The sequence below is a fragment of the Macaca thibetana genome, chromosome 17 (assembly GCF_024542745.1).
Source record: "Macaca thibetana thibetana isolate TM-01 chromosome 17, ASM2454274v1, whole genome shotgun sequence".
NCBI lineage: Eukaryota > Metazoa > Chordata > Mammalia > Primates > Cercopithecidae > Macaca > Macaca thibetana.
In genome coordinates, this window is record NC_065594.1 from 19,903,987 (window position 1) to 19,924,885 (window position 20,899).

The 20,899-nt window shown below is 41.1% G+C and overlaps 1 protein-coding gene and 1 long non-coding RNA gene across 3 annotated transcripts in view; one reads left to right on the top strand and one right to left on the bottom strand.

The window, feature by feature from the left end:
• Nucleotides 1-20,899, top strand: part of LOC126940350 (uncharacterized) — a 174,717-nt gene that overhangs the window by 73,529 nt on the left and 80,289 nt on the right. The gene's annotated exons all lie outside the window — the stretch shown is intronic.
• MTRF1 (mitochondrial translation release factor 1) overlaps nucleotides 11,230-20,899 on the bottom strand; it is a 54,146-nt gene continuing 44,476 nt past the window's right edge. For both annotated transcript variants that reach the window (XM_050766134.1, XM_050766133.1), the window contains exon 10: nucleotides 11,230-19,557. In XM_050766134.1, coding sequence (XP_050622091.1) covers nucleotides 19,444-19,557 — 114 coding nt within the window. In that variant the 3' untranslated portion in view covers nucleotides 11,230-19,443. The remainder of the gene's footprint in view (nucleotides 19,558-20,899) is intronic.

Sequence of the window (20,899 nt, forward strand, 5' to 3'; positions counted from 1 at the left end):
AAGGGGTGGGGCTGGGCACAGTGGCTCACACCTGTAATTCCAGCACTTTGGGAGGCCGAGGCGGGCAGATCGCTTGAGCCCAGGAGTTCCAGATCAGCCTGGGGAACATGGTGAAACCCCATCTCTACTAAAATACAAAAATTAGCTGGGTGTGGTGATGGACACCTGTAACCCCAGCTACTCAGGAGGCTGAGACAGGAGAATCACTTGAATCCGGGAGGCGGAGTTTGCAGTGAGCCCTGATCACACCACTGCACTCCAGCCTGGCCGACAGAGCAAGACTCCGTCTCAAAAAAGAAAAAGCAAGGGGAGGAATATTCGTGTTTTTTCTTGGCATGTGTGAAGAACTCGGAAACCAGAGTGCCACATTACTTTTTGTCCTTTTATGGTTTCTTCTGATCATTGTCATGGTGATTGTCAACTGTCATGCAGCTGACAGGAGTGTCATTTAACATAGAGATTAGATCATAATGAAGTTAGAAGTTCTTTAGAGGTCAAGTGAGCTGACATCTTGGATCCCACCAGTCTTTGCCAGCTTGGTCACAATGGGGAACTTCTGATCTCAGGCATAAGCAGAGTTAAGGTAGAGTAGAAATTCACTTAGGTCACTAAGCATTATGTTGGATAACAGTAGCTTTATCCATAGCATCCAAAAGTAGAAACAATCCAAATATACATCAACAGGAGAATGAAAAAAATTGTAGCAAATGTATTAGTTCGTTTTCATGCAGCTGATAAAGACATACCCGAGACTGGGTAATTTATAGAGAAAAAGAGGTTTAATGGACTCACAGTTCTACATGGCTAGGGAGGCCTCACAATCATGGCAGAAGGTGAAAGGCATATCTTACATGGCGGCCAGCAAGAGAGAATGAGAAAAAATATTGGGCCAAGCAAAGAGGGAAAACCCCTTATAAAACCGTCAGATCTTGTGAAACTTATTCACTACCACAAGAACAGTATGGAGGAAACTGCCCCATGATTCAATTATCTCCCACCGGGTCTCTCCTACAACACGTGGGAATTATGGGAATTACAATTCAAGATGAGATTTGGGTGAGGACACAGCCAAACCATATCAGCATATTCCTACAGTGTAAAAGTACTCAGAAATAAGAAAGAAACAACCTCTGATATACAATAATGTGGATGGTTCTCAAAAATTTTATGTTGAGCAAAAGAAGCCAGATACACAAGAGTACACACTGTATGACCATTTGTGTGAAGTTCCAGAACACTGAAAATAAGCTTTGATGAATAAAAATCATAATAGAGGCTTCCTCTCTTGGGTAAGGGGTAGTGGGGAGGTGGAAAATTGCTAGACTGACTAGAAAGGAACATGAGAAAATGTCTGGGGCTGATGCAAATGTTTTCTTCTAGATTGGGCTGGTGGTTACATGTGTGAATGCAATTTCTAAACTCAATAAACTACTCTTCAGACCTGTGCATTTTATGTACTGTAATTATCCTCTCAGGAACAGCCACTTTATAACTGTTGGCATTAAATAAAATTGCAGAATTCTTTACCAGGAGGTTATTATGACGATAGTTCAGTCATAAAGCAAGGTTCCTCTCCTCTAGAGGTGTTTGGGCCAACATTGGTCCAATTCATACAAATTATATCAACAGATGTGGTCTTCCATACACCTGGAACTTGAGTGCCTCTGGGTAATCTTCAAGGATTTCAGCATACTGCAGTCTTTCAAATTTGTAAAGTATCTGAGTGCCTAGCATTATATTCAAGTATTTTCCATTTTTGCCACAACTGTATTAGTAACATACTCCTTATTATCTGTGGTCCCTCAAGTTTTCTTGTAATTTACATAATCCTCTACAATAGAATCCACAATCTTCCCGGCAGGAAGATAAAGCTGTTTTTGTTTGGTCATTATGTCTCACTCATCAACAAAACATGTTTTAGTTCTTCAGAAATCTTTAACTTCAACTCTGTTCATGAGTGTTTTCAACAGTGGCATCTACTGGGGCTCTTTTGAGGAGGCTGAGCTATGTCATTGGTACTTCTCCATTTCCATTTCCACGTGATTTCCACATTTTTCCCTTGCAGACCAGATGTCTTCTTTGCTGGGGCAGCCCCTCTCCTCTTCTCCTGTGAATTTTGTTCCTGATTTGCTTCTCCAGGTTCTCCCTGTTTCTACAGATTGGTGTTCATGTACCTGAGTACTCTACTTTTTGGAGCCCATTCATTCCAATTTTCATCCCAACCACCCGTAATGTATAAAGTATTTCACTTGTTTGTCCTTGATGGCAACTTTTACATACTTTGCTTCATAAAGAGGCCCATGAAAGCAAAGCACCTACTCACTTCAGAGTTTAGGCTTCAGTGCCATTTGTAAGTGATAACCCCGACTCCCTTCTCCTACCTCACCCAGCTACTGCTCCCTATGCTGTACCCCATCCAACTCAGCGTCAGGTAGGCTGTCAGGCACTGCCAGCTGTACAGCCTGGGCCCATCAGTATTGTTTTTACTTTGATTTTTAAGTAGAGTCTACAAACTGTTCACGCCTTTATTTCTGTATTCAAAATGATTTCTGCTATGGTTTGACTGCCCCCTCCAAAACTCATGTTGAAACATAATCCCCAATGTGGCAGTATTGAGAGGTGGGGCCTTTAGTAGGTGATTGAATCACAGAGCTCTGCCCTCATGAATGGATTAATCCACTCATGGGTTAATGGGTTAACAGGTTAATGGATTAATAGAATAATGAGTTAATGGATTAATGAGTTATCATGGGAAACGAACTGGTGACTTTGTAAGAAGAGGGACCGGAGCTAGCAGGCTCAACTCCCCCTCTCAGGTGATACCTTGTACTGCCTCGGGACTTTGCAAATTACACACCAGCAAGAAGGCCCTTGCCAAACATGGCTCCTTGACCTTGGATTTCTCAGCTTCAAGAACTGTAAGAAATAAATTCCTTTTCCTGTTGTTGTTTTGAGACAGTCTTGCTCTGTCACCCAGGCTGGAGTGTAGTGGTGTGATCTTGGCTCACTGCAACCTCCACCTCGAGGGTTCAAGCGATTGTCCTGCCTCAGCCTCCTGAGTAGCTAGCATTACAGGGGTGCACCACCACGCCGAGCTAATTTTTTTGTATTTTTAGTAGAGATGTCACAATATTGACCAGGCTGGTCTCGAACTCCTGGCCTCAAGTGATCTGCCCATCTCGGCCTCCCAAAGTACTGGGATTACAGGCGTGAGCCACCACGCCTGGCCAAATTCCTTTTCTTTATAAGTTACCCAGTTACAGGTATTCTGGTATGTGCAACAGAAAATGGACTAATACAATTCCACATTGCCTTTAGTCATTGGCTACATGAGAGTTTTTATGGGTCCACTCTCCCCTACCTCAGTTGGAGGGTACCTAGTGAGCGGGCTGCCTTAGGACGTGACTTCTGTTCCACATTATTTGATAGCAGCTAACTTGTTTCAAACCTGTTATACACCATTTTTGTTTGTTTGTTTGTTTGTTTTTTGAGACAGAGTCTCGCTCTGTCACCCAGGCTGGAGTGCAGCAGCGTGATCTCGGCTCACTGCAAGCTCCACCTCCCGGGTTCACACCATTCTCCTGCCTCAGCCTCCTGAGTAGCTGGGACTACAGGTGCCCGCCGCCACACCTGGCTAGTTTTTTTTTTTTTTTTTGTATTTTTAGTAGAGACAGGGTTTCACCGTGTTAGCCAGGATGGTCTTTATCTCCTGACCTTGTGATCCGCCTGCCTCGGCCTCCCAAAGTGCTGGGATTATGGGTGTGAGCCACTGCACCTGGCCTACCTTTTTTGTTTGTTTTTGTTTTGTTTTGTTTTTTAAGAGATAGGGTCTCGTTACATTCCCCAGGCTGGTCTCAAATTCCTGAACTCAAGCGATTATCCCACCTAAGCCTCTTAACTTTTAATTTTATTATTTAAAAACCTGTATTGAAGTATAGCATACACTATCTGGACATGGTGGTGCAGGCCTCTAGTCCCAGCAACTCAGGACACCGAGGTGGGAGGATTGCTTGAGCCTGAAAGATGGAGGTTGCAGTGGGCTGGGCTCATGCCACTGCACTCCAGCCTGGGCAACAAAGCGAGACTCTGTCTCAAAAAAAACAGATGAAGTATAGCATACATATATACACAGAAAATGGGACAAATAAAGATTGTAAATACAATGAATTATCACAAAATAAATACACCTGTGTAACCTCTGCTCCTCTGCTCAGGTCAAGAAATAGAACATTATCAGCATCCCAGAGGCTCCACTTCCCCAGCTCCAACCCAAGTGCCCCTAATTGCCATTGTGCATCACAAGATGATATTTAAATATATCATTTAAATATCATTTTAAAAAATAATTTCTTTTAATTTTTTGACTGTCAGTAGTAGTTTGTTGATCCTAAGTTGCTTGACTCCATTTCAAATTCAATTTAAAATATATCTAAAGTATACTTTGATATAAAGTTTGTTATTCCTTGATATTCTAAAGATGTTATGCATATGAGACAATAAATTTTGGCTTTTCAGATTTTTGACAAGAATCTTGACATAGTTTTGGCTTCTATTTTCATTTTCTAACCTTTTTCTATTAACAGTTAAAAGATGTCAAGTTGATTTCCATACATTGGGAAACTAATAGGTCTATCTTAGTGAAGCAGGATTACGAGTTTAATTAAATTTCACTGTATGAAAATCATGTGTAGAAAATTAAAAATACTTAATAATTGAGTAATAGATGTCCTGGATTCTTGCTACTCCAGGTGTTGTTTGTGGGCCAGTAGTATCCACTCTTATCTGGGAGCTTGGTAGAAATGCAGAATCACAGGCCCTAGACAGGCCCTAGATCTCTATCTCTTTCTGCTTCTCTCTCTTTTTTTTTTTTGAGACAGAGTCTCACTCTGTCACCCAGACTGGAGTGCAATGGCATGATCTCAGCTCACTGAAACCTCTGCCTCTCGGGTTTGAGCAATTCTCCTGCCTCAGCCTCCCAAGTAGCTGGGATTACAGGTGTGCGCCACCATGCCCGGCTAATTTTTGTATTTTTAGTAGAGATGGGGTTTCACCATGTTGGCCAGGCTGGTCGTGAACTCCTGACCTCGTGATCCACCCGCCTCAGCCTCCCATGTGAGCCACCGTGCCTGGCCCTTTTTTTTTTTTTTTTATACAGAGTCTCGCTTTGTCACTCAAGCTGGAGTGCAGTAGTGCCATCATAGCTTACTGCAGCCTCAACCTTTGGGGCTCAAGTGGTCTTCCCACCTCAGCCTCTCAAGTGGCTGGGACACACCACCACACCCAGCTGGTTTTTAAATTTTTTTGTGGAGATGGAGTCTCACTATGTTGCCCAGACTGGCCTCAAACTGCTGATCTCAGGTGATTCGCCTGCCTCGGCCTCCCAAGGTGTTGGGATTATAGGCGTGAGCCACCACGCCCAGCCAAGAACATCACCATTTTGTAACTCCCAATACAACAGCTGACTCAGGCAAAGCAAGAATCATTAATTGATGTTAAATCCATGAAATAAAAGGTAGGTGTATCAGTTACGTATTGTGGCCTATTTAGCAGCTGGAAACAACAAACATTAATCAACTTATAGTTTCCAAGGGATCAGGTTATCATGGAGCAGCTTAGGGAGTTACTGCTGGCTCAAGGTCTCTCCCCCCGAAATTATAGAAACTGTTGGCCGGGGCCACAGTTGCTGCAAAACATGACTAGGGCGGAGTGCTTTGCTTCCAAGCTCACTTGTGCTTCTTGGCAGGCCTCAGTTCTCTGAAGGCTTTTGGACTGAGGGCCTCAGATTTGCCACACTATGTAAGCCACTCCATAGAGGTACATCAGTTTTGCTTCCACCAGCACAAGTGTGAGGAGAAACACAGGCCGAGCCAGAAACAACAGTATTTTTATAACCTAATATTGGAGGTGACGATCCCACAACTTCTGCTGTATTCTACTTGTTAGAAGAGTTGCTAGATCCAGTCCACATTCAAGGAGAGATTACAGCGGCAGATGAATGCCAGCAGTGGGCATCACTGGGGTCCTCTCAGAAGCTGCCTAGCCCAATGAGGAACCAATGTTTATATGATGCCAGAGTATTACCCTACAGACTTCATACTAATTATTAAGGAGAACATGTGCTAGTATCATTATATTCATGACCATACTGTCAAAGATAAACACAGCTGGACATTACTTAAAGTGGTGAAAACAGATTTTATTTAGTGATCTGACGGTAGCGGAAAGAGTGTAGCTCCGTTCCAATTTTTACAGAGGTGATTTGGGTGTTTTAAAGGGCGGATGAGAGAGGGGAGGGTGCAGGGACTCAGCAGAGTCAGAGAAGTGTAATAGTACAAAGGGTTGGTCAGTGTAATGTGCTTAGGCCAGCTGAGTCTACTAGTTGCTAGTTATCTAAGACAGGATTCCCAGGCAGGAGATAGAGGGCCTATCCTTCCTGGTGATTGTATTTCAAAGGACTAACTTTCAGGGCCTTGAGAGAGATGCTTCTGAGTTGCAAGAGATACACAATAACAATTGCAAACCCTTTATAACAAATCCTCTAAGAAAGCGAGGTCATGGGCCTATCATCAAATGTGTGTTGGCTAGAACAAATAGTACATTTTCCTGGAAACGTTGAGCTTTCTCAGGCAGGCATTTTACGAAGGGGCTGGGGGTCATTCTAGGGACACAGCCTCATGCTGCTAGGTTCCATGCTAGAGTTTGGTCAAGTCTCTTAGTGCAGAGGTTTGTATGCAGTTGCCATGTGCCAAGAGTTCTGCAGTTCTCAAAACTTAGTATCACTGATAGAGGAACTTCTTGATGTGATGCAATTTGAATTTCACATCACCTATAAGATAGTCTTGCCAGGTGCGTTTAATCTGAATTTCATTAGTCTTAAACTTAATTTTACTTTATAGGACCTATGTAGTTTGGATATTTGTCCCCACAAATCTCATGTCGAAATGTAATCCCCAGTGTTAAAGGTGGAGCCTGGTGGGAGGTGCTTGGGTCATGGGGGCAAATCCTGCATGGCTTGGTGCTTTTTTTTTTTTTTTTTTTTTGAGATAGAGTTTCACTCTTGTTGCCCAGGCTGGAGTGCAATGGCGCGATCTCGGTTCACTGCAACCTCTGCCTCCCGGGTTCAAGCAATTCTCCTGCCTCAGCCTCCCGAGTAGCTGGGACTACAGGCATGCGCCACCACACCTGGCTAATTTTGTATTTTTAGTAGAGACGGGGTTTCTCCATTTTGGTCAGGCTGGTCTCGAATTCCTGACCTCAGGTGATTCACCCGCCTCGACCTCTCAAAGTGCTGGGATTACAGGTGTGAGCCATCACGCCCAGCCAACTTGGTGCTGTCTTTGCAACAGTGAGTTCTCAGGAGATCTAGTTGTTTAAAACTATGTGGCATCCCTTCCCCTGCCTCTTGCTCTTCAGATGTCCCTGTTTCTGCTTCACCTCTGCCATGAGTAAAAGCTCTCTGAGGCCTCCCAAGAAGAAAAGCAGATGCCAGTGGCATCCTTTTACAGCCTGCAGATCTGTGAGCTAGTTAAACATCTTTTCTTTATAAATTACTCAGCCTCAGGTATTTCCTTATAGCAATACAAAAACAGCCTAATACAAGTATATTGATTTAACCAAATACATTAAGTGGATGGATGAAAGTTACCAATATCATAAGGAAATAGCCAGACAAATCCACAATATAGGTCATTCTACAGAACAACTTTGTTGGACTCCAAAAAGTCAATGTCATGTGAGAAAAAAAGGTACAGAGATGTTATGCTTTGAATGTGTCCCCCAAATTTCATGTGTTGGAAACCTAATTCCCAAATTCATCTGTGGATGCATTTGGAGGTAGGGTGTTTGAAGGGTAATTGGGATTAGATAAGGTTATCAGGTTGGGATCCCCATGATGGGACTGGTGGCTTTATATGAAGACGAAGAGAGACCTGAGCTACAGGAGAACCTGAGCTGTTCTCTATATGATACCATCTTCCACCATGTTGTGACACAGCAGGAAGGCCCTCGCCAGATGCCAGTGCCATTCCCTTCAACTTTCCAGCCTGCAGAACTATAAGAAATAATGTGTTTTCATAAATTACCCATTCTCAGGTAGTCTGTTATAGTAATAGAAAACAGACTAAGACAGGGCATTAATCTAGAATCTAAACAGAGACATTCAAATGCCATGTGTGAATCTTAGTTGGATCCTGAATTAGACAAAACAAAAACAGCTAAAAAAAGACATATTGGGGGAAAACTGAAGAAAGTTTAATATGTAAGAGCTATTAGGTCTATTATATGATTGTTAATTTTATTAGGTGTGATAATGGAGTTGGTTTTGTAGGAGAATGTCCTTATTCTTAGGAGATGCATTCTGAAATATTTTGCTGAGGTTTGCAATGAACTATTCAATCATCCAACCACCACCACAGAAGTGTGTGTGTGTGCTGACGGAAAAAAGCCAAATGCAGCAAAATGGGAATAGTAGTTGAATCTAGAGTATACAGTGTTGATTGAAATATTAATTTTTAATTTTTGTGGGTACATAGTATCACTAATACTTATATATATATTTATGGGGCACATGACATATTTTGATACACACATGCAATGCATAATAATCACATCAGGGTAAATGGGATATCCATCGCCTCAAGCACTTATCCTTCATGTTACAATCCAATTATACTATTGTAGTTATTTTTAAATTTACAATTATTATTGACTACAGTCACTCTGTTTTGCTATCAAATACTATTTCTTATTCATTCTATTTTTTGTACCCATTAACCATCCCCACTCACTCACCTAACCCCCACTACCCTTCCCAGGTAATTATCCTTCTATCTCCATGAGTTCAATTGTTTTAATTTTTAGCTCCCGTAAGTAAGTGAGAACATGTTAAGTTTGTCTCTGTGCCTGGCTTCTTTCACTTAAACTAATGATCTCCAGTTCCATCCATACTGTTGCAGATGACTGAATCTCATCCTTTTTTATGGCTGAATACACCATTGTGTATGTGTACCACATTTTCTTTGTCCATTCAGCTGTTGATGGACACTTTGGACACTGTTCTCCATAGTGGTTGTACTAATTTACATTCCCACCAACAGTGTACAAGGGTTCCCTTTTCTCCACTCTCACCAGCATTTGTTATTGCCTGTCTTTTGGATAAAAGCCATTTTAACTGGGGTGAGATATTTCACTATAGTTTTGTTTTGTATTTCTGATGATCAATGATGTTGAGCACTTTGTCATATACCTGTTTGCTATATATATGTCTTCTTTTGAGAAAAGTCTATTCAGATCTTTTGCCCATTTTTAAATTAGACTATTCAATTTTTTCCTATAGAGCTCCTTATATATTCTGGTTATTAATCTCTTGTCAGATGCATATTTTGCAAATATTTTCTCCCATTCTGTGGGTTGTCTCTTCACTTTGTTGATTGTTTCCTTTGCTTTGCAGAAGCTTTTTAACTTGATATAATTCCATTTATCAGTTTTTGCTTTGGTTGCCTGTGCTTATGGGGTATTACTCAATAAATCTTTGCCCACTCCTATGTCCTGGAGAGTTTCCCCAATGTTTTCTTTTACTAGTTTCATAGCTTGAGGTCTTAGGTTTAAGCCTTTAATCCATTTTGATCTGAATTTTGTACATGATGACAGGTAGGAGTCTAGTTTCATTCTTCTGCATATGGATATCCAGTTTTCCCAGCACTGTTTATCGAAGAGACTGTCTTTTCCCCAGTGCATGTTCTTGGTACCGTTGCCAAAAATAAGTTCACTATAGATGTATGGATTTGTTTCTGGGTTCTCTATTGTGTTCCATTGGTCTATGTGTCTACTTTTATGCCAGTACCATGCTGTTTTGGTTACTATTGCTCTCTAATATAATTTGAAGCCAGGTAATGTAATTCCTCTAGTCTTGTTCATTTGGCTCAGGATAGCTTTGGCTATTATGGGTCTTTTGTAGTTCTATGTGTTTAGAATTGCTTTTTCTATTTCTGTGAAGAATGTCACTGGTATTATGATAGGGATTGCATCGAATCTGTAGATTGCTTTGGGTAGTATGGCCATTTTAACAATATTAATTCTTTCAATCTATGAATATGGAATATGTTTCCATTTTTTGGTGTCCTCTTCAATTTCTTTCATCAGTGTTTTATAGTTCTCATTATACAGATCTTTTACTGCTTTGGTTAATTCCAAGATATTTTATTTGTAGACATTATAAATTGGATTACTTTCTTGATTTCTTTTTCAGATTGTTCACTGTGGCATTCTTCACAGAAATAGAAAAAACAAATGCTACTGATTTTGTATCCTGCAACTTTACTGAATTTTTTTTATCAGTTCTAATAATTTTTTGGTGGAGTCTTTACATTTTTCCATATATAAAATAATACCTGCAAACAAGGACAATTTGACGTCTCCCTTTCTAATTTGGATGCCCTTTATTTCTTTCTCTTGTCTGATTGCTCTAGCCAGGACTTCCAGTACTATGTCAAACAGTGGTGACAGTGGACATCCTTGTTGTGCTCCAGATCTTAGAGGAAAGACTTTCAGTTTTTCCCCATTGAGTATGATACTAGCTGTGGGTCTGTCATACATGGCTTTCGTTATGTTGAGGTATGTTCCTTCTGTACCCAGTTTTCTGAGGGCTTTTTTTTTAACATGAAGGGATGTTGAATTTTATTAATGCTTTTTCAGCACTAATTGAAATGATCATATGGTTTTTGTCCTCCATTCTGTTATTATGATGTATTACATTTATTGATTTGCATATGTTGGACTATCCTTGAATTCTTGGGACAAATCTCACTTGGTCATGATGAATGATTCTTAAAAATGTGTTGCTGGCTGGGCATGGTGGCTCACGCCTGTAATCCTAGCACTTTGGAAGGCCGAGGCGAGCAGATCACGAGGTCAGGAGATCAAGACCACCCTAGCTAACACGGTGAAACCCCGTCTCTACTAAAAATACAAAAATTATCCGAGTGTGGTGGCAGGTGCCTGTAGTCCCAGCTACTCAGGAGGCTAAGGCAAGAGAATGGCGTGAACCCTGGAGGTGGAGCTTGCAGTGAGCCAAGATTGCGCCACTACACTCCAACCTGGACGAAAGTGTGAGACTCCATCTCAAAAAAACAAAACAAAACAAAACAAGCAAAACAAAAAATGTGTTGCTGAATCCAGTTTGTTAGTATCTTGTTGAGGATGTTTGCATCAAAATTCATCAGGGATATTGACCTGTAGTTTTGTTTTTTTTTTAAATGTGTCTTTGTCTGATTTTGTTATCAGGGTAATACTGGCCTCACAGAATGAGTTTGGAAGTATTCCCTCCTCCTCTGTTTTTCAGAATTGTTTGAATAGAATTGGTGTCCATTTTTAAATGTCTGGTAGAATTCAGCAGTGAAGCCATCAGACGCCAGGCTTTTCTTTACTGGGAGACTTTTTTTTTTTTTTTTTTTTTTTAACAGTTTTGATCTTGTTACTTGTTACCAGTCTGTTCAGGGTTTGGATTTCTTCATGGTTCAATCTTGGTAGGTTGTATGTGTCTTAAGAATTTATCCATTTCCTCTAAATTTTCCAACTTACTGGAATGTAGTTGCTTATAGTAGCCAGTAATGATCCTTTGAATTTCTGCAGTATCAGTTGTAATGTTATCATTTTAATCTCTGATTTTATCTATCTGTGTCTTCTCTCTTTTGTCTTAGTCTGGCTAAAGGTTTGTCAATTTTATCTTTTCAAAAAACCAACATTTCATTTCATTGATCTTTTGTATTGTTTTCTTCATTTCAACTTCATTTATTTGTGCTCTAATTTTTATTATTTCTTTTCTTCTACTAATTTTGGGTTTGGTTTGCTCTTGCTTTTCTGGTTCTTTAAGATGTACCACTACGTTATTTATTTGAAGTTTTTCTTTTTTTATGGTGTAGGTACTTGTAGCTATAAATTTCCCTCTTAGTACTGTTTTCACTGTATCCTATAGGATTTGGTATGTTGTGTTTCCATTATCATTTGTTTCAATAAATTTTTCAATTGTTTTCTTAATTTCTTCATTGACTCACTGGTCATTCAGGAGCATATTAATTTTCATGCATTTGTATAGTTTCCAAAATTCCTCATTATTGATTTCCAGTCTTATTCCATTGAGGTAAGATGCTTGATTTTGTTTAACTTCTTTTTGAATGTTTTAAGACTTGTTTTGTGACCTAACATATGGTCTATCCTTGAGAATAATCCATGTGCTGAGGAAAAGAATGTCTATTCTTCAGCCATTGTATGAAAGACTCTGTAAATATAATTAGTTCCATTTGTTTCTAAATGAATCAAGCAGAAATTCTAGAGTTGAAAAATGCAACTGACATACTGAAGCATTATGTCTGATGTTTGTTGGTTTTCTGTCTGGAAGATTCATCTAATGCTTAAAGTGGGGTGTTAGTCTCCAGCTATTATGGTATTGATGTCTATCTCTCCTAAAAATTTTTTTTCCTTTGTAGAGACAGGGTCTTGCTATATTGCCCAGGCTGTTCTTGAAATCCTGGGCTCAAGTGATCTTCCTGCCATGGTCTCCCAAAGTGTTAGGATTACACACCATGTCCAGCCTCTATCTCTTGTTTTAGCTCTAATAATATTTGCTTTATATGTGTGGGTGCTCCAGTGTTGGATGCATATATACAATCATCATGTCCTCTTGCTGAACTGACCCCTTTCTTTATCATTATATAACCTTCTTTGTCTCTTCTTGTAGTTTTTTTCTTGAAATCTATTTTGTCTGATATAACTATTCATGCTGGTTTTTTTTTTTTTTTTTTTTTTTTTTTTTTGAGATGGAATCTCACTCTGTTGCCCAGGCTGGAGTGCAGTGGCGTGATCTCAGCTCACTGCAAGCTCCACCTCCTGGGTTCATGCCATTCTCCTGCCTCAGCCTCCTGAGTAGCTGGGACTACAGGCACCTGCCACCATGCCTGGCTAATTTTTTGTATTTTTAGTAGCGACTGGGTTTCACGGTGTTAGCGAAGATGGTCTCAATCTCCTGACCTTGTGATCCCCCAGCCTCGGCCTCCCGAAGTGCTGGGATTACAGGCGTGAGCCACCACGCCCAGCCTATTCATGCTTTTTTTTGTTTCAACTGGCATGAAATATGTTTTTCCATCCATTTATTTTCAGTCTATATGTATCTTTATAGGTGAAAAATGCTTCTTGTAGGCAACAGATCATTGGGTCTTATTTTTTCATCCATTTAGCCACTCTACATCTTTTTGTTGGAGAGTTTAGGCCATTTACATTTAATGTTATTATTAATAAGGACTTACTTCTGCCATTTTGTGATTTGTTTTCTGGTTGTTTTGTGGTCTTCCCTTCTTTCTTTCCTTCTTTCCTGTCTTCCTTCACTTTTTAACTTTTTTGTTTCTCTTTATGTCTTATTGCACTATGTCTTGAAATGTTGTAGTTATTATTTTTGACTGCTTCATCATTTAGTCTTTCTATTTAAGAGTAAGTTACAACCCACAACTACAGTATTATAATATTCTGTGTTTTCCAATGTGTTTACTATTGCCAGTGAGATTTATACCTTCAGATGATTTTTTTTTTTTTTTTTTTTTTTTTTGAGACAGAGTTTCACTCTTGTTGCCTAGGCTATAGTGCAATGGCACAATCTTGGCTCACCACAACCTCCACCTCCTGGGTTCAGGCGATTCTCCTGCCTCAGCCTCCTGAATAGCTGGGATTACAGGCATGTGCTACCACGCCTGGCTAATTTTGTATTTTTTTAGTAGAGACGGGGTTTCTCCATGTTGATTAGGCTGGTCTTGAACTCCTGACCTCAGGTGATCCACCCACCTTGGCCTCTCAAAGTGCTGGGATTACAGGTATGAACCACCGTGCCCGGCCCCAGATTATTTCTTATTGCTCATTAACCTCCTTTCTTTCAGATTGAAGGATTCCCTTTAGCTTTTTTTTAGGACAGGTCTGGTGTTGATGAAATCGCTCAGCTTTTGTTTTTCTGTCTTTATTTTTCCTTCATGCTTGAAGGATATTTTTGCTGGACATACTATTCTAGAGTAACAGATTTTTCCTTCAGCACTTTATATATGTCATGCCACTCTCTCTCTGGTCTGTACAGTTTCCACTGAAAAGTCTGCTGCCAGACATACTGGAGCTCCACTGTATGTTGTTTCTTTTCTCTTGCTGCTTTTAGGATCCTTTCTTTATCCTTGAGCTTTGGAAGTTTTGTTATTAAATGCTTTGAGGTAGTCTTCTTTGGGTTAGATTGGCGTGGTGTTCTATAGCCTTTTTGTACTTGAATATTGGTTATCTTCCTCTAGATTTGGGAAGTTCTGTGATATTATCAGTTTGAAGAAACTTTCTACCCTCATCTCTTTCTCTATCTCCTCCTTAAGGCCAATCATTCCTAAGATTTGCCCTTTTCAGGCTATTTTCTAGATCTTGTAGATGTGCTTCATTCTTTCTGATTCTTTTTTCCTCTCCTCTGTGTATTTTTTTTCTGTCTCTGTGTGTGTGTGTGTGTGTATGTGTGTGTGTGAGACAGAGTTTCGCTCTTGTTGCCCAGGCTGGAGTGCAGTGTTGAGATCTTGGCTCACTGCAACCTCTGCCTCCCAAGTTCAAGTGATTCTCCTGCCTCAGCTTCCCAAGTAGCTGGGATTACAGGCATGCACCACTACATCTGGCTAATTTTTGTATTTTTAGTAGAGGCAGGGTTTCACCATGTTGGTCAGTCTGGTCTTGAACTCCTGACTGCAGGTGACCCACCCACCTTGGCCTCCCAAAGTGCTGGGATTACAGGTGTGAGCTACAGCGCTCAGCCTTCTCTGTGTATTTTCAGATCGATTGTTATCAGTCTCACTAATTCTTCTGTTTGTTCAATTCTGCTATTAAGGGACTGGACTCTGATGCATTCTTCAGTATGTCAGTTGCATTTTTCGACTCTAGAATTTCTGCTTCTTTTTAATTATTTCAATCTCTTTGTTAAGTTTACATCATAGAATTCTGAAATTCTTCTCTGTATTATCTCAAATTTCTTTGAGTTTCCTCAAAACAGCTATTTTGAATTCTCTGTCTGAAAGGTCACATCTCTGTTTCTTTGGGATTGGTCCCTGGTGCCTTATTTAGTTCATTTGTTGAGATCATGTTTTCCTGGCTGGTGTTGATGCTTGTAGATGTTTGGGCAATAAAGAGTTAGGAATTTATTATAGTCTTTGCAATCTGGGCTTTGCAATCTGTGCCTGCCCTTCTTGAGAAGATTTTCCAGGTATACAGAGGGACTAGGGCCCCAAGCTCAGTAATGCTATGGTTCTTGCAGACTCATAGAGGTCCCACCTTGGTGGTCTTGGATAAGATTAGGAAGAATTCTCTGGATTACCAGGCAGAAACTCTTGTTTTCTTTCTTATTTTCTCCCAAACAAAGTCTCTCTGTGCTGAGCTGCCTGGAACTGAGGTGATGCAAACACCCATGTGGCCACCACCAGTGGAACTGCCCTGAGGCAGACCTGAAATCAGCATAGCACTGGGTCTTGCCCAAAGCCCATTGTAACCACCACCTGGCTACTGCCTATGTTTGCACAGGCTGTAAGGCTCTACAATAAGCAGGTGGTGAAGCCAGCCAGGCTTGTGTCCTTCTCTTCAGGATGGTGAATTCTTCCAGGCCCCAGGCAGGTCCAGAGATGCTGTCTGGGAACCAGGGACTGCAGTAAAAACCTTACAAATCTACCTTGTGTCTTATTCTACTGTGACTAAGCTGGCACCCAAACCACAAGACAAAATCCTTCACACTCTTCCCTCCCCTTTCCACAGGCAGAGGGGCCTCTCCCTGTGGCCACCACCACCGCTGACCCATGGCGAGTTCTGTCAGACCACCACCAATGTTCACTTAAGGCCCAAGGGCTCTTCGGTCAGCTGTGACAAATGTTGCCAGGCCTGGAACTCACCCTTCAGGGTAGTGAATTCCCCTCTGGCACAGTGCAGGCCCAGAAATGCTATCGAAGAGCCTGGACCTGGGGACCCCAAGAGCCTGTTGGTGCTCCAAACCACTATGGCCAAGCTGATACCTGAAGCTGGCATGTCTGAGTCTCACTCAAGACCCACAGCATACTGTCTATGAGTCACTGTTGGCTACTCAGGGCCCATGGGCTCTTTAGTCAGCAGGTGATGAAACCTGCAAGACTGAGTACCTCCCTTCAAGGCAGAGGGTTCCCCTCTGTCCCAGGGTGTGTGTAGAAATGCTGTCTGAGAGCTAGGGCCTGGGATGGGGGCCTCATGATTCTGCCAGGTGCCCTGTCCTATTGTGGTTGAGCTGGTATCCAAGACGCAAGACAAAGTCCTTACTCTTCCCTCTCCTCTCCTCAAGCAGAAGGAAGGAGTCGCTTTCGTTGCTGTGAGCTGCACTGCCTGGGGTTGGGGGAGGGGTGGCACAAGCACTTCCTTAGCCACCCAACTGGTGTCCCATGTCCACTGGCTCTGCACTCAGCACAGAAGAAGGATTTACCTAGGAACTGCAGTCCTTGTGGCCTAGACTGCCTTTCAAGTTTATTTAGGACCTTAGAACACTTCAGCCCACAGTGTTGAGGCTTGCTGAAACTCAAGTTCTGACTGCTGGGATGGACAATTCCCCTCTGGCTAGGGCTGGTCTAGATGCTCCCTCTGTGGATGGGCATCTGCTGAGTTTAACTCAGTTTTGCTTTCTGCTGTGACCAGGCAGCACTGAGTTCAACACAGGGTCCCACAATTGCTGTGCTTTCCGTCTCTCAAGGGCGCAGCACCTGCTGCTGCTAGGGGAATGGGGGAGGAGCAGTGTTACCAATTCAAGACCATCTTTCCTACCTTCTTTCAGTGATATGAAGTTAAAATCAGGTACTGTGATTGCTTACCTGATTTCTGGTTCTTATAAAGGTGCTTTTTGTATGTGTAAATAGTTGTTAAATCAGTGTTGCTGCGTTGGGGGATGATTGGTAAAGGCTTCTACATTCAGCCATCTTGCTCAGGCCTCTCCTGATTGAACTATTTCTTAAAACTTATTGTGGCTGGGCACAAAGGCTCACATGTGTAATCCCAGCACTTTGAAAGGCTGAGGCAGGAGGATCACTTAAGGCCAAGAGTTCAAGACCAGCCTGCGTAACACAGCAAGACCCCATCTCTACAACAATAAAAAATTATCTGGGCATGATGGTGCCTGCCTGTAGTCCCAGCTAGTTGGGAGGCTAAGGTGGGAGGATTGCTTGAGCTCAGAAGTTCAAGGTTGCAGTGAGCTATGATCATGCCACTGCATTCCAGCCTGGGCAAGAGTGACATTTTATCTCTAAAAAAGTAATTTGGCTGGGCGTGGTGGCTCACACCTGTAATCCCAGCACTCTGGGAGGCTGAGGTGGGTGGATCACGAGGTCAGGAGTTCAAGACCAGCCTGGTCAAAATGGTGAAACCTCACCTCTACTAAAAATACAAAATTAACTGGGTGTGGTGGCACACACCTGTAATCCCAGCTATTCGGGAGGCTGAGGCAGAGAATTTTTTTTTTTTTTTTTTTTTTTTTTTTTTTTTGAGACGGAGTCTTGCTCTGTCTCTCAGGCTGGAGTACAGTGCTGCGATCTTGGCTCACTGCAACCTCTGCCTCCCAGGTTCAAGTGATTCTCCTGCCTCAGCCTCCCTAGTAGCTGGGACTACAGGTGTGTGCCGCCACGCCCGGCTGACTTTTTGTATTTTTTTTTAGTAGAGATGGGGTTTCATCTGTTAGCCAGGATAGTCTCGATCTCCTGACTTCGTGAGCCACCCGCCTCAGCCTCTCAAAAGTGCTGGGATTACAGGTGTGAGCCACCGTTCCTGGTGCAGAGAATTTCTTAAACCTGGGAGGTGGAGGTTGCAGTGAGCCGAGATCGTGCCACTGCCCTCCAGCCTGGGCGACCGAGCGAGACTCCATCTCAAAAATCAATAAATAATTTATTTATTTTAGACTTTTCATTATGCTTGAATATTTTCAAAATAAAAATTAGGGAAAACGTTTATCTCTAATGTGTACACCTAAGCAATTCCACTGGCCTTAAAACTCTAGCTAGTCTTTCTTGGCATATAAATTCTTCTCTGAGGGGTATCTAAAATAATAATTCCTCTCTTTTTATTTTATTTTTTTAAATTTTTTGAGATGGAGTCTTGGTCTGTTGCCCAGGCTGGAGTGCAATAGTGTGATTTCAGCTCACTGCAACCTCTGCCTCCTGGGTTCAAGTGATTCTCCTGCTTCAGCCTCCTGATGAGCTGGGATTACAGGCACCTGCCACCATGCCTAGCTAATTTTTGTATTTTTGTATAGATGGGGTTTCGCCAGGTTGACCAGGCTGGTCTTGAACTCCTGACCTCAGGTCATCTACCCACCTCGGCCTCCCAAACTGCTGGGATTACAGGCATGAGCCACCATGCCCAGCCATTACTCTCTTTTTAACTTGAAACTTCTTCGGAACAATTACTAAATACATCATGTCACTTTGTATTAGTTGGTGATTTACATGTTTAAATCCTTCAGTCAACTGCAAGCTCTTTAACGTAAGGACTGGGTTTTATATAATGCTGCACAAAACCGATCTCAGTGTATTACTCGTATTACACCATGTCTGTTGATGCTCATTAAGTTAAGCCAGCAAACAGTAACTTTTTTACTCCAGCTTGCCAGGAGTAAAAAAAAAAAAAAAAAAATGGAAGTCAAGCAGAGAGTCTATTTAAAATATCAACTTATGTTTATATAGTGTAGAATTCATACAGTAATCAAAGAGCTTTACAGTCTGTACCTAGATGCTCATTGCTATTGAGTGACTCATATTCTTCATAATTTTTATTTAAAAGTTGAAGTCTAAGTCTTAACTTTAACATGATTAACAGTATTATGTTTTTTCTTTATGTTTTGAATTTTTTTGTAGACATGGGGTCTATTTTGCCCAGGCTAGTATCAAATTCTTGCCTCAAGAAATCTTCCCCTTTTGGCCCTTCAAAGTGCTGGGATTACAGGCATAAGCAACCACTGTAGGCCAAAGTACTTTGTCTTTAAATAAAAGGTTTATAAGTAAGCCTGTCATTCATATTTCACTAAATTTTACCATATTTTCCTGAAGTAGTAGATGAAAAATATGCTTAAATTAATTCATAGATGGCAGGGAAAAAAGGCGTATAAAGAGAACAAGTGACCTGTCCTAAATCACACAATCACTTCTCAATACTTTCCCTTTTCAGTGATGCATGCTTATTTTCTACTTGATGAGTTGGATCGTACTTTACAGGAAACCTAAAATAAATCCTTAGGTTAGGAAATGTGACCTCGATTCATTAAAAAACACATATTTATGTGTAATGTGTTCTTATAGCTGTAATTTACAAATATTCATAAAAATTTCCAAACCTCAGTCTGCCTCTTGATATAGGTCCATTTCATTTATATAATCATAATTAATAATAAGTCAGTATTTATTTTGCTGATTTAAGGTGTCCATCCAAAAGTTCAACAATGGCTTCTTCATCTGCTGATTGAAGCAGTCTCTGAATTAGCTGATCCAGGCCCTTCCCACCACACAAAAATTCCTGGTAAAAGAGAGAGCTATTATGAAACCTGGTAAAAGAGAAAGCTATTAAGAGAGAGCTATTATGATGATTAGAAATATAAGCAAAGACTTAGTGTTTATTTCATTTCTTTGCAGTCATTATTAATAACAATATAGCACTACTGATGTTCTACAATACAATGAACACAATTGCTAACTTGGGAAGATCCCCACTCTGTAGAAGAATTCAGTTAGCATTTTATTTTAAAATAAATCTTCTGAGATTTGGATTTTCCTAACAACTCCAGAGACAACAAAACAAAGATATCTAGATGGACTTTTGAAATTGACCACCTCCCTCCCTTTAAAATTCCATTGATTGGCTTTTATGACAACACCATTCTAGGCTCTCAAACCATCTTTGGGAGAATAGGTTTGCTGAATTCTTTCTCTTATTGTACCCTAAAAACAATTGCTTTTATTCTTGTCCTGAACATTCTACCCTTTTCACTCACATTATCTTATTTCCCAAAGGAAAAAGACTGAAAGGTCTCAATTCCACAAGCATTTTGTTCCACAAGCATTTTGTGCATTAACGCGCATACTGCTCCTTGCCAGCTCCTCTGGGGAGGCTGAGAGAAAGCCTCCCCTGACCATTCCAGCTTACCCTTCGGCTAATCCTCTAAGTTTAGATTATTTCATCTGTAAGTGGTTTATGACAGTTTTTTATTTTTAAACCAAAAACACGGTGACCTAGAAGTCCTGTGTAACTGAAAAATATTTTTGTTGAAATACTGAGGGGTGAAGTGTCTTTGAGGTCTGCAATTTGCTTTCAAATGGTTCAAGAACAACATGGGTTTATAGAGACAGAGATGGTGGAGGAAAGAGAAGGAAAATACAGTAAAATATTAACAACTGTTGAATCTAGGTATAGTCTGTATTGTGTTGACTGATCTAATCTTTTTTTTTTTGAGACCGGCTCTTGCTGTGTCGCCCAGGCTGGAGTGTAGTGGTGTGATCTCGGCTCACTCACTACAACCTCTGCCTCCTGGGCTCAAGTAATTCTCCCACCTTAGCTTCCTGGGTAGTTGGGACTACAGGCACATGCTACACACCCAGCTAAATTTTTTTTTTTGTATTTTTTGTAGAGATAGGATTTTGCCATGTTGCCCAGGATGGTCTCCTGAGCTCAAGCGATCCTCCCACCTCTGCCTCTCAAAGTGCTGGGATTGCAGGTGTGAGCCACTGTGCCCAGCTGACCCAATCTTTAAACATTATGTAAACTTGAAAAATTTTGAAATAAAAAGTTGAGAAAAAAATTTTCATGTTTACCACTAAATAACTCCACTGGGTGAAAGCTGTTTTCAGTTGACTTCCCTGAA